Consider the following 12,438-nt stretch of genomic DNA (forward strand, 5'->3'; position numbering starts at 1 on the left):
CACTCTCGGGCAGTGGCGAGTCTCACTCTCCGGCAGTGGGGAGTCTCACTCTCAGGCAGTGTGGAGTCTCACTCTCCGGCAGTGGGCAGTCTCACTCTCGGGCAATGGGAAGACTCACTCTCCGGCAGTGGGGAGTCTCACTCTCCGGCAGTGGGGAGTCTCAATCTCGGGCAGTGGGGAGTCTCACGCTCGGGCAGTGGGGAGCCCCACTCTCGGGCATTGGGGAGTCTCACTCTCCGGCAGTGGGGAGCCTCACACTCCGGCTGTGGGGTGTCTCCCTCTCCGGGGGGGGGTCTCACTCTCCGGCAGTGGGGAGTCTCACTCTCGGGCAGTGGTGAGTCTCACTCTCGGGCGGAGGGGTGTCTCGCTCTCGGGCAGTGGGGAGTCTCACTCTCCGGCAGTGGGGAGTCTCACTCTCGGACAGGCGGGAATCTCACTCTCGGGCCGTGGTGTGTCTCACTCTCCGGCAGTGGGAATCTCACTCTCCGGCAGTGGGAAGTCTCACTCCCGGCAGTGGGCAGTCTCACTTGCCGGCAGTGGGGAGTCTCACTCTCCGGCAGTGGGGAGTCTCACTCTTGGGCAGTGGGTAGTCTCACTCTCCGGCAGTGGGGAGTCTCACTCTCCGGCAGTGGGGAGTCTCACTCACTGGCAATGGGGAGTCTCACTCACTGGCAATGGGGAGTCTCACTCTCCGGCAGTGGGGAGTCTCACTCTCCGGCAGTGGGGAGTCTCACTCTCCGGCTGTGGGGAGTCTCACTCTCCGGCAATGGGGAGTCTCACTCTCCAGCAGTGGGGAGTCTCACTCTTGGGCAGTGGGGAGTCTCACTCTCCAGCAGTGGGGAGTCTCACTGTCTGGCAGTGGGTAGTCTCACTCTCCGGCAGTGGGGAGTCTCACTCTCCGGCAGTGGGTAGTCTCACTCGCTGGCAGTGGGTAATCTCACTCTCCGGCAGTGGGGGTCCCATTCTTCGGCAGTGGGGACTCTCACTCTCTCAGTGGGGAGTCTCACTCTCCGGCAGTGGGGAGTCTCACTCTCCGGCAGTGGGGAGTCTCACTCTCCGGCAGTGGGGAGTCTCACTCTCCGGCAGTGGGGAGTCTCACTCTCCAGCAGTGGGGAGTCTCACTCTCGGGCAGTGGGGAGTCTCACTCGCTGGCAGTGGGGAGTCTCACTCTCTGGCAGTGGGTAGTCTCACTCGCTGGCAGTGGGTAATCTCACTCTCCGGCAGTGGGAGTCTCACTCTCTCAGTGGGGAGTCTCACTCTCCGGCAGTGGGGAGTCTCACTCTCCGGCAGTGTGGAGTCTCACTCTCCGGCAGTGGGTAGTCTCACTCTCCGGCAGTGGGTAATCTCACTCTCCGGCAGTGGGGGTCCCATTCTTCGGCAGTGGGGAGTCTCACTCGCTGGCAGTGGGTAATCTCACTCTCGGGCAGTGGGGAGTCTCACTCTCTCAGTGGGGAGTCTCACTCTCCGGCAGTGGGGAGTCTCACTCGCTGGCAGTGGGTAATCTCACTCTCCGGCAGTGGGGAGTCTCACTCTCCGGCAGTGGGGAGTCTCACTCTCCGGCAGTGGGGTGTCTCACTCTCGGGCAGTGGGGCGTCTCACTCTCCGGCAGTGGGGAGTCTCACTCTCCGGCAGTGGGGAGTCTCACTCTCCGGCAGTGGGGAGTCTCACTCTCCGGCAGTGGGGAGTCTCACTCTCGGGCAGTGGGGAGTCTCACTCTGCGGCAGTGGGGAGTCTCACTCTCTCAGTGGGGAGTCTCACTCTCAGGCAGTGGGGAGTCTCACTCTCGGGCAGTGGGGAGTCTCACTCTGCGGCAGTGGGGAGTCTCACTCTCTCAGTGGGGAGCCTCACTCTCAGGCAGTGGGGAGTCTCACTCTCCGGCAGTGGGGAGTCTCACTCTCCGGCAGTGGGGAGTCTCACTCTCTCAGTGGGGAGTCTCACTCTCTGGCAGTGTGTATTCTCACTCGCTGGCAGTGGGTAATCTCACTCGCTAGCAGTGGGTAATCTCACTCGCCGGCAATGGGGAGTCTCACTCACTGTCAATGGGGAGTCTCACTCTCCGGCAGTGGATAGTCTCACTCGCTAGCAGTGGGTAGTCTCACTCACTGGCAGTGGGGAATCTCACTCGCTGGCAATGGGGAGTGAGACTCCCAACTGCCAGCATGTGAGACTCCTTACTGGCGGCATGGACTCCTAAAATGCCTCTGTACAGTCTTGTGAACATTCCACTGAAGGAAGACAGTTGAACTGCCTGTTAGAAATTGGCTGTTTTAATCAATGTGAGAATTGTTGAGTATTTTAATGCTTCTGTTTACAGTGTATTGCATAATCTAAAATCCAAACTATTGTGTTCCTTCTATAGGAAAGAACAGTTACAATCAGAAGACAAACAATTGGTGGATTTGGTCTAAGTATAAAGGTGTCTTTTTTTTAATTGTTGTTAATTATTTGAGAATTTTTTTAATTTTATGTCTAGTCTTTCTTTGCAATGTTGACAATATTTGATTATGTCAGGAAAATTCAAAACAATTTTTCCAGTTAGAATTCATTTCCTTTGCATAATTTCTCAGCTAAGGCCCCTTCTGTTCCAATCTGCTCCTCAATCAAGAAGCTAGCAGGGCTGTACCAATTAATACTCCACGGAACCTCCTAATCATACTGTTTGGTCAACCCATGGGGAGAGGCTATGAGTGGTCTGGGAAGGGTCTCCTTCCCAGAAAAGTTTTCCAATCCTTTCCCAGATGATCTGGCTGAGACTTTCAATAATGTCTGTAAATGTCAGTTGAGAATAGGTTTCAATATCGTGGGGGTAAATTTTTGTCTTTACGCATGTGTGGTAATCTGGCAGCGTGCATCACCCATCCGTTATAGAACCCGTCTGATTTTCATCCCATTGATTTCAATGGAATGAAAACCCAATGGGTTCTATAACTGGTGGGGAATCTACTCCACCAGATTACCATTGGGGGAGATGAAAATTTGCCTCATGATCGTCTAGTCGAGAGTTCTTTTAAATGACAGGTAGAGCAATCTGGGTCTTTTTTGAGCCTTATGTTTGAAACATTTGTCAGGAGAGAATTGAGCCAATTTTAACTGGCTGAAATTGGCATCAACAAGTGGTACTGTTGACAAAATGGGGTCAGCAGACTTACTACCCGTTAACACCGATGCTCTGGCCAATTTAAATGGGGTCTTCCCTAGGGTGGCCAGTGCACATGTCTGCTTCAGGTGATAGGCCTCTAAATTTTGGAAATCAGGGTTCTATGCCATAGTTAGAACCCCGATTGCAATTTTAAGGGATGCATGGCTGGAGGATGTCTCCACCCATCTATGCTGCCATTATAAAACTCAAGCTGCTGCAGGGTGACCTAATAGAGGTCTTTAAAATTGTGAAAGGTTTTGATAGAGTGGATACTGAGAGAATGTTTCCACATGTGGGGAAGAGCATAACCAGAGGCCATCAATATAAGATAGTCACCAAGAAATTCAATAGGTAATTGAGAAGAAACTTCTTTACCCAAAGAGTGGTGAGGATGTGGAACTCGCTACCGCAAGGAGTGTTTGAAGCGAATAGTATAGATGCATTTAAGGGGAGGCTAGACCAAGCATATGAGGGAAAAGGGAATAGAGGGTTATGCTGATAGAGTTAGATGAGGAAAGATGGGAGGAGGCTCGTGTGGTGCATAAATGCCAGCATGGACTGGTTGGGCCAAATGGCCTGTTTCTGTGCCGTATATCCTATGTAATCCTATGTAGATTGTTTCCCTTGGCTGGAGAGTCTAGAACTAAAGGGCATAGTCTCAGGGTAAGGGGCCGGCCTTTTAAGACTGAGTTGAGGAGGAAGTTCTTCACTCAGAGAGTTGTAAATCTTTGAAATTCTCTGCCCCAAAATGCTGTGGATGCTCAGTCGTTGAGTATATTCAAGGCTGAGATAGATAGTTTTTTGGACTCCAGAAGAATTAAGGGATATGGAGATTGAGCGGGAAAGTGGAGTTGAGGTCAAAGATCAGCCATGATCTTATTGGCTTAGCAAATCAAGATGTAGAACTGGAATCAGTTTGGGTGGAGCTAAGAAACAGCAAAGAGTGGAAAACATTGGTGGGAGTTGTGTATAGGCCACCAAACAGCGATGGTAATGCAGGGCACAGTATCAATCAAGAGATTAGAAGTGCATGTAACAAGGGCAATACGGTAATCATGGAGGACTTTAATCTACATATTGACTGGGCAAATCAAATTACCACTAATGGTGTGGAGGACGAATTCTTGGAATGCATGTGAGATGGTTTCCTGGATCAGTATGTGGAGGAACCAACCAGGGAACAGGCTATTCTGGATCTGGTTCTGTGTAATGAGAGAGGGCTAATCAATAATCCTGTGGTAAAGGGGCCTTTAGGGACAAGTGACCATAATATGATTGAATTTTACATTAAGTTTGAGAGTGATGTAGTCCATTTTGAAACTAAGGTCTTCAATCTAAACAAAGGAAACTACAAGGGTATGAGGGACAAGTTGGCCATGGTATATTGGGAGACTACACTAAAAGGTATGAAGGTGGACATACAATGGCCAGCATTCAAGGAAATAATGCATAATTTGCAACAAACATATATTCCTCTAGGGCATAAAAACCCAAAAGGAAAAGCGATCCAACCATGGCTAACAAAAGAAATTAAAGCTAGTATTAAGTCAAAGGAGGAAGCATATAAAGTTGCCAGAAAAAGCGGTCAGCCTGAGGATTGCGATTTTTTAGAAACCAGCAAAGGGGGACCAAGAAATTGATAAAGAAAGGGAAAATGGAATATGAGCACAAACTAGCGAAAAATATAGAAACAGATTGTAAAAGCTTCTATAGGTATAGGAAAAGACTGGCAAAGGTAAATATAGGTCCTTTACAGTCAGAGACGGGAGAATTTATAATGGGGAATGAGGAAATGGCTGAGAAATTAAATAAGTACTTTGTTTCTGTCTTCACGGAGGAAGACACAAAAAACCTCCCAGAAATATGAGAAAACCAAAGGTGTGATGAGAATGAGGAACTTAAAGAAATTATTATTAGTAAAAAAACAGTGCTAGCAAAATTAATGGGACTAAAAGTCGATAAATCCCAAGGACCGGATGACCTACATCCTAGGGTTTTGAAAGAATAGTGGATGCCTTTTTTGTCATCTTCCAAAATTCTATAGCTTCTGGAACGGATCCTGCAGATTGGACGATAGCAAATGTAACCCTGCTATTTAAGAAAGGAGGGAGAGAAAAAAAGGGGAACTACAGACCTGTTAGCCTCACATCAGTAGTTGGGTAAATGCTGGAATCTATTTAAAGGATGCAATAACTGGGCACTTAGTAACTAATCGTAAGATTTGGCAGAGTCAACATGGATTTATGAAAGGGAAATCCTGTTTGACAAACCTATTGGAGATCTTTGAGGATTTAACTAGTGGAGTAGACAAAGGGGAACCGGTAGATGTGGTGTATCTGGATTTTCAGAAGGCCTTCGATAAGGTCCCACACAAGAGGTTGGTGAACAAAATTAGGGCACATGGAATTGGGGGTAATATACTAGCATGGATTGTGAATTGGTTAACAGACAGAAAACAAAGAGTAGGGATAAACGGGTCTTTTTCAGGATGGCAGGCTGTGACTAGTGGGGTACCGTAAGGATCGGTGCTTGGGTCCCAGCTATTCACAATCTATATCAATGATTTGGATGAGGGGACTAGATGTAACATTTCCAGATTTGCTGATGATACATAGAAGATAGGAGCAGGAGTAGGCCATTCGGCCCTTCGAGCCTGCTCCACCATTCAACGAGATCATGGCTGATCATCCAAACCCTAACACCCGGTCCCTACACCGACAGCCATCCCACCCAAGCCCTATCCCCGTAACCCCGCGTATTTAATCCCCCCTAACACTAAGGGCCAATTTTTATCATGGCCAATCAACCTAACCCACACATCTTTGGATTGTGGGAGGAAACCGGAGCACCCGGAGGAAACCCACGCAAACACGGGGAGAATGTGCAAACTCCACACAGACAGTCACCCGAGGCCGGATTTGAACCCGGGTCCCTGGCGCTGTGAGGCAACAGTGCTAACCACTATGCCACCGTGCCGCTAGGTTGCAGTGTCAGTTGCGAAGAGAATGGGAAGAGGCTTCAAGGGGATCTCGACAGGCTCAGTGATGGGCGAGAACATGGCATATGGAATATAATGTGGATAAATGTGAAGTTATCCACTTTGGTAGAAAAAACAGAAAGGCAGAGTATTTCCTAAATGGTGAAAGATTGGGGAATGCAGATGCTCAAAGGGACCTGGGTGTCCTTGTATATGAGTCACTAAAAGTGAATGTGCAGGTGCAGCAAGCCATTAGGAAGGCAAATAGTATGCTGGCCTTCATTACAAGAGGATTTGAGTACAGGAGTAAAAAAGTCTTAGTCCAATTATATAGGGCCTTGGTGAGACCACACCTGGAGTACTGTGTACAATTTTGGTCTCCTCACCTAAGGAAGGATATATTTGCCATAGTGGGAGTGCAATGAAGGTTCATGAGATTGATTCCTGGGATGGCGGGACTGTCGTATGAGAAGAGATTGAGTAAACTAGGCCTGTATTCTCTTGAATTCAGAAGAATGAGAGGAGATTTCATTGAAGCATACAAAATCATTACAGGGCTTGATAGGATGGATGCTGGGAGAATGTTTCCCTTGGCTGGGGAGTCTAGAACCAGGGGCCACAGCCTCAAGATAAAGGGTAGGCCATTCAGGACTGAGATGAGAAGAAATTTCTTCACACAGAGAGTGGTGAGTATTTGGAATTCTCTACCCCAGAGGGCTGTGGAGGCTCAGTCATTGGGTATATTCAAAACAGAAATCTATAGATTTCTGACTAGTCAGGGCATTAAGGGATATGGCGATAGGGCCGGTGAATGGAGTTGAGGCAGAAGATCAGCCATGATCTCATTGAATGGCGGAGCAGGCTTGAAGGGCCGAATGGCCTACTCCTGCTCTTATTTCTTCTGTTCTTATGTTCAAGCAGCGGTCCTTAAAGTGACTGCTGCTGCCCGTTTTGACAACGAGCCACATAAGGAGAAATTAGGGCAGCTGACCAAAAACGTTGTCAAAGAGGTAGGTTGTAAGGAGCGTCTTAAATGAGGAAAGAGAGGTAGAGATGTTTCGGCAGGGAATTCCAGAGCTTAGGGCCTAGGCAACAGAGGCACGGCCACTAATGGCTGAGTGATTATAATCAGGGATGCTCAAGAGGGCAGCATTGGAGGAGCGCAGCTATCTCGGGGGGTTGTGGGGCTGAAGGAGATTACAGAGATAGCTATATTGGCACAAATTCAGGACTTAGGAGATTTTTAAGACCTTGAGGGAGCTGTAGCCACTTGTGATGTTTAATGCAGCTTGAAACAGATGTAGGGAATTGCACATGACTCAATTAGCCTTCATCTTCTATAAAGATCAGAGAAAAACCATCTGTCCTTCACCATTTTTATACTGCAGTGTCTAGTGGTTATTTCTGGATCAGAAAAATGATTTTAAAATAATGGCCCGGAATTTGCAGTCCTGATGACAGTGAACTGACAGTTAACAATTATTAGATTTTAAAATTAATAAAAAATATGTATTTTTAAGTTTGTTCATGATATTTCAGCTTCTACCTTAACCCAATGTGTATGTCCCAATCTTTATGTCGCTCTCTGTAAAATTTAAAAAAAATGATTAATCATTAGTGCTTTCTGTTTCCACTTTCCCTGTCTGTAAGAATTCTGCAATGTGATTGGCTGCTTAGACAGCTTGTTGACATCTCAGCAACTTGCACTATGGCATTCCCACTAAACTACGTTGATTTCAAACTGCACGTCAGAAAAGCCTAACTTCTCGCCACAGAGATCGCGAGGTCTTTATGAAAAGCTTACTTCGGGTCCAACGGCGAATACCTTTGCTTTGCTGCTCTCTGCAAATTCATAGAATCACAGAAAGTTACAGCATGGAAGGAGGCCATTTCGGCCCATCGTGTCTGTGCCAGCCAACAAAGATCTATCCAGCCTAATCCCACTTCCCAGCTCTTGGTCCGTAGCCCTGCAGGTTAGAGCATCCCAAGTGCACATCCAAGTACTTTTTAAATGTGGTTAGGGCTCCTGCCTCTACCACCCTTTCAGGCAGTGAGTTCCAGACCCCCACAACCCTCTGGGTGAAGGAATTTTCCCTCAAATCCCCTCTAAACCTTCCACCAATTACTTTAAATCTGTGCCCCCTGGTTTTTGAACCATCTGCTGTCCTTTCTATCCACTTTATCTATGCCCCTCATAATTTTATACAGCTCAATAAGGTCTCCCCTCAGCCTCCTCTGTTCCAAGGAAAACAGACCCAGCCTATCCAGTCTTTCCTCATAGCTAACATTCTCTACTCCCGGCAACATCCTTGTAAATCTCCTCTGTACCCTCTCTAGTGCAATCACATCTTTCCTGTAATGTGGTGACCAGAACTGCACGCAGTGCTCTAGCTGAGGCCTAACTAGTGCTTTATACATTTGAAGCATAACCCCCCTGCTCTTGTATTCTATGCCATGGCTAATAAAGGCAAGCATTCCGTATGCCTTCTCAACCACCTTATCTACCTGGCCTGCTACCTTCAGGGATCTGTGGACATGCACTCCAAGGTCCCTTTGTTCCTCTATGCTACTCAGTGTCCTACCATTTAATGTGTATTCCCTTTCCTTGTTAGCCCTCCCCAAATGCATTACCTCACACTTCTCCGAATTGAATTCCATTTGCCACTGTTCTGCCCACCTGACCAATTTATTGCTATCCTCCTGCAGTCTACAGCTTCCTTCTTCAGTATCAACCACACAGCCGATTTTAGTATCATCTGCAAATGTCTTAATCATACCCCCTATATTCAAGCCTAGATCATTGATATATACCACAAAAAGCAAGGGACCTAGTACTGAGCCATGCGGAACCCCATTCGAAACAGCCTTCCAGTCACAAAAACACCCATCAACCATTACCCTCAGCTTCCTGTCACCGACCCAGTTTTGAATCCAACTTGCCCTGGATCCCATGGGCTTTTAACTTTGTGACCAGTCTGCCATGTGGAACCTTATCAAAAGCCTTGCTAAAGTCCATATAAACTACATCAAACGCACTACCCTCATCTACCCTCCTTGTTACCTCCTCAAAAAATTGAATCAAGTTTGTCAGACACGACCTTCACTTAACAAATCCGTGCTGACTATCCTTGATTAATCCGTGTCTTTCTAAATGAAGATTTATCCTGTCCTTCTGAATTCTTTCCAATAATTTACCCACCACCGAGGTTAGGCTGACTGGCCTGTAATTACTCGGTCTATCCTTTTCTACCTTTTTAAACAAGGGTACCACATTAGTAGCCTTCCAGTCATCCGGCACCACACCTGAAGCCAGAGAGGATTGAAAAATGATGGTCAGGGCCTCTGCTATTTTGTCTTTTGCTTTGCTTAACAGCCTGGGATACATTTCTTCCGGGCCTGGGGATTTATCCACTTTTAAAGCTGTTAAACCCCTTAATATTTCCTCTCTCACTATGTTTATTGTTGTGTCTGTACCTTTCTACCTAGACACAATTTAGGACCCAGAACTCAGAGATTCAAACATGAAGTGCTTTATTCAAAAAAAAGGTTCTGGAGAGACCGAACAAAGAGAGCTAAAACTTAACCAAGAGAACAACCCCAACCATTTATCTGCTGTGACAGCTCCACCGCAGGTGGAAGGAGAACACCCATACATAACATATTCCTCCCCTCTTAAATGAAAGGTCCACATTATTCCTCAACAGGTAAGTTACTTTCCAATGCACTCAACTAACCAAGGGTAGAGGTAGACTGCCTCAAACCCTGACTTTACCCTGGGGTTTATTCTGCCCCAGTCTTTTGGGTAAGTCACTAAGCCTACAGATCCAAGCATCTTGAAGGCCGCCGGTCTCTGACAGGATACCGGCGGTCATCACTGGCTTCCACAGCAGTAGGCATTGACACAGGCCTAGATAGAGGAGGTGCCTGTGTCAGTCGAAAGTCAGGAGCTTGCACAGGTGGAACAGTCTCTTTGACTTCCTGTGTTGGAGAAGAGCACTGTGGCAAAGGATGCTGGTTTGCGGTATCATCCGGAAACGGTTCAGGCCAACCAGCCGTTGGAGCCTCTGTGGCTGTCTCTGCTCCGAGCAACAGTTGATCTGTGTGTCTTCTCCAGACGACGTCCTCAGCAGTCTCAACGATGTAAGACACAGGGCCCGTCTGCGCGATCACCGTAGCAGGAACCCATTTCGGTCCAGTGTTGTAGTTTCGAGCTAGGGCGTGCTCTCCAGGATGAAACCATCTCTCCTTGGCTCTTTTCTCTCTCCTTTCAACTTGAGCTTGTTGTTGATGATGGACAACCTGCTCTGCCCTTGGAGGTTTGAGTAAGTCAAAACTTGTCCGCAACTGCCTCTTCATCATGAGCGAAGCGGGGGAAGTTTTGGTTGTGGCATGCGGCTCGTTCCTGTAGGACAACAGGAAACTGTTCAGACGTTGGTGGATTGAGCCCTGACCTTGCGATGCCTTCAAGGCGTGCTTCAAAGTTTGCACGAACCTTTCTGCCAGGCCGTTAGTAGAGGGATGATAGGGCACAGACCTGATGTGTTGGACACCATTCACATGCAGGAAGGTTGCAAACTCCTGTGATACAAATTGTGGACCATTGTCACTTACGAGTTGTTCCGGTGAGCCATAACGGCTGAACATCTCACCCAGTTTCTCAATTGTTTTCTCTGCCGTGGTAGACCTCATCACAGCGACCTCCGGCCACTTGCTACGAGCGTCCACAACCACCATAAACATCTTCTCTTCGAAAGGACCAGCGAAGTCCACATGTACTCGCTGCCACACTTCTTCAGGCCAATCCCAAGGGTGTAGGGTTGCCAGCTGTGGAACATTCCGGACCCTTTGACATGGGGAACATGTTTTGGCTTTCTCCTCAATATTTCCATCGAGACCTGGCCACCAGAAGTAGCTTCTTGCCATTTCCTTCATCTGAACCATCCCACTGTGGCCTGTATGAAGTTGTTGCAGTATAGGTTCCCTCAGAAGTGGCGGAATGATGACACGGCATCCCCAAAGAAGACAACCTGCCTGGACGGAGAGCTCATTTCTTTTTGAAACATAAGGTTTCAAACTAGGAGAATCTCCTATAGCTCTCCCTCGAATGACATTGTCCATTACCTCAGACAGGACTGGATCGTTGCGGGTGTACCGTCGCACCTGAACTGCAGTGACAGGTGCTCCCTCCACTTGTCTAAAGTAGAAGATGTCTATCTGATGAGGCTCTGGGGGAGTAACAGGCAAGGGCAGCCTCGAGAGACCGTCTGCGTTGCTGTGCAAGTCTGATTTGCATCCTGCTTACAGCAAGAGACGGAACTCCGGTGTGGGGCCCGAAGATTGAAGTCAATGGACGGTGGTCCGTCAGGAGTGTGAACCTTCTCCCAAACAGGTACTGATGAAATTTTCGAATTCCAAAAACAATTCCCAAGGCCTCGCGCTCAATCTGCGCATAGTTACTCTCGGCCTTGTTCAAGGTGCGTGATGCGAAGGCGATAGGTTTCTCTTCCCCAGAAGGCATGATGTGGGATATGACTGCTCCCACACCATATGGTGATGCATCACATGCTAGCTGCACGGGTGTCTTTGGGTCGAAGTGTGTCAGGACCTCCGACTTCAGCAATGCTTTCTTTGCTTGGGCGAAAGCTTCGTTGCACAGTTCAGTCCATTTCCATGTTTTGCCTTGACATAGCAGCTGATGTAACGGCTCCAGCAATGTTGCTAAGTCTGGAATAAACTTCCCATAGTAGTTAAGTAGTCCCAGAAATGAACGTAACTGGCTCACATTCTGGGGTGCTGGGGCCTCCACGATCGCCTTGACCTTTGACGGCGCCTTATGCAGGCCAATAGCGTCAATCACATGCCCCAGGTACTCAACTGAAGACTGAAAGAATTCACATTTGTCTTTACGAACTCTGAGTCCATACTCTTTCAGTTGCTGTAGTGTCGCATCCAAGTTCAGAAGATGATCCTCCTCATTTGTCCCAGTGACAAGGATGTCGTCCAGGTAGCACTGGACTCCTGGCAGTCCACTCAAAATCTGATCCATTGCCCTTTGGAATAGAGCAGGGGCCGACATAATTCCAAACGAAAGGCGGCAGTACCTGTATAGCCCCTTGTGTGTCACAATTGCCAGCAGCTCCTTTGATTTGTCATCGACATGCATTTGTAGGTAAGCCTGGCATAAGTCTATTTTGCTGAACTTTTGTCCTCCGGCCAGGCCCGTAAAAAGATCACCAATGAGGGGAAGAGGGTACTGTTCCGCAGATTCAAACAGATGCATCCTTTTTCAGGACAGGAACAATGGGTGTGGCCCATTTGCTCA

General features: G+C 47.9%; 1 protein-coding gene across 1 annotated transcript in view; it reads left to right on the top strand.

The window, feature by feature from the left end:
- Positions 1-12,438, top strand: part of sntg1 (syntrophin, gamma 1) — a gene marked incomplete at its 5' end in the record, with an annotated part of 174,103 nt that overhangs the window by 27,980 nt on the left and 133,685 nt on the right. Inside the window, one exon of the mRNA XM_085993955.1 lies at positions 2,360-2,416. Coding sequence (XP_085850081.1) covers positions 2,360-2,416 — 57 coding nt within the window. The remainder of the gene's footprint in view (positions 1-2,359; positions 2,417-12,438) is intronic.

This window comes from Somniosus microcephalus, chromosome 7, assembly GCF_052327205.1.
Source record: "Somniosus microcephalus isolate GS21.2 chromosome 7, FLI_Smic_1.0, whole genome shotgun sequence".
NCBI classification, from domain to species: Eukaryota; Metazoa; Chordata; class Chondrichthyes; order Squaliformes; family Somniosidae; genus Somniosus; species Somniosus microcephalus.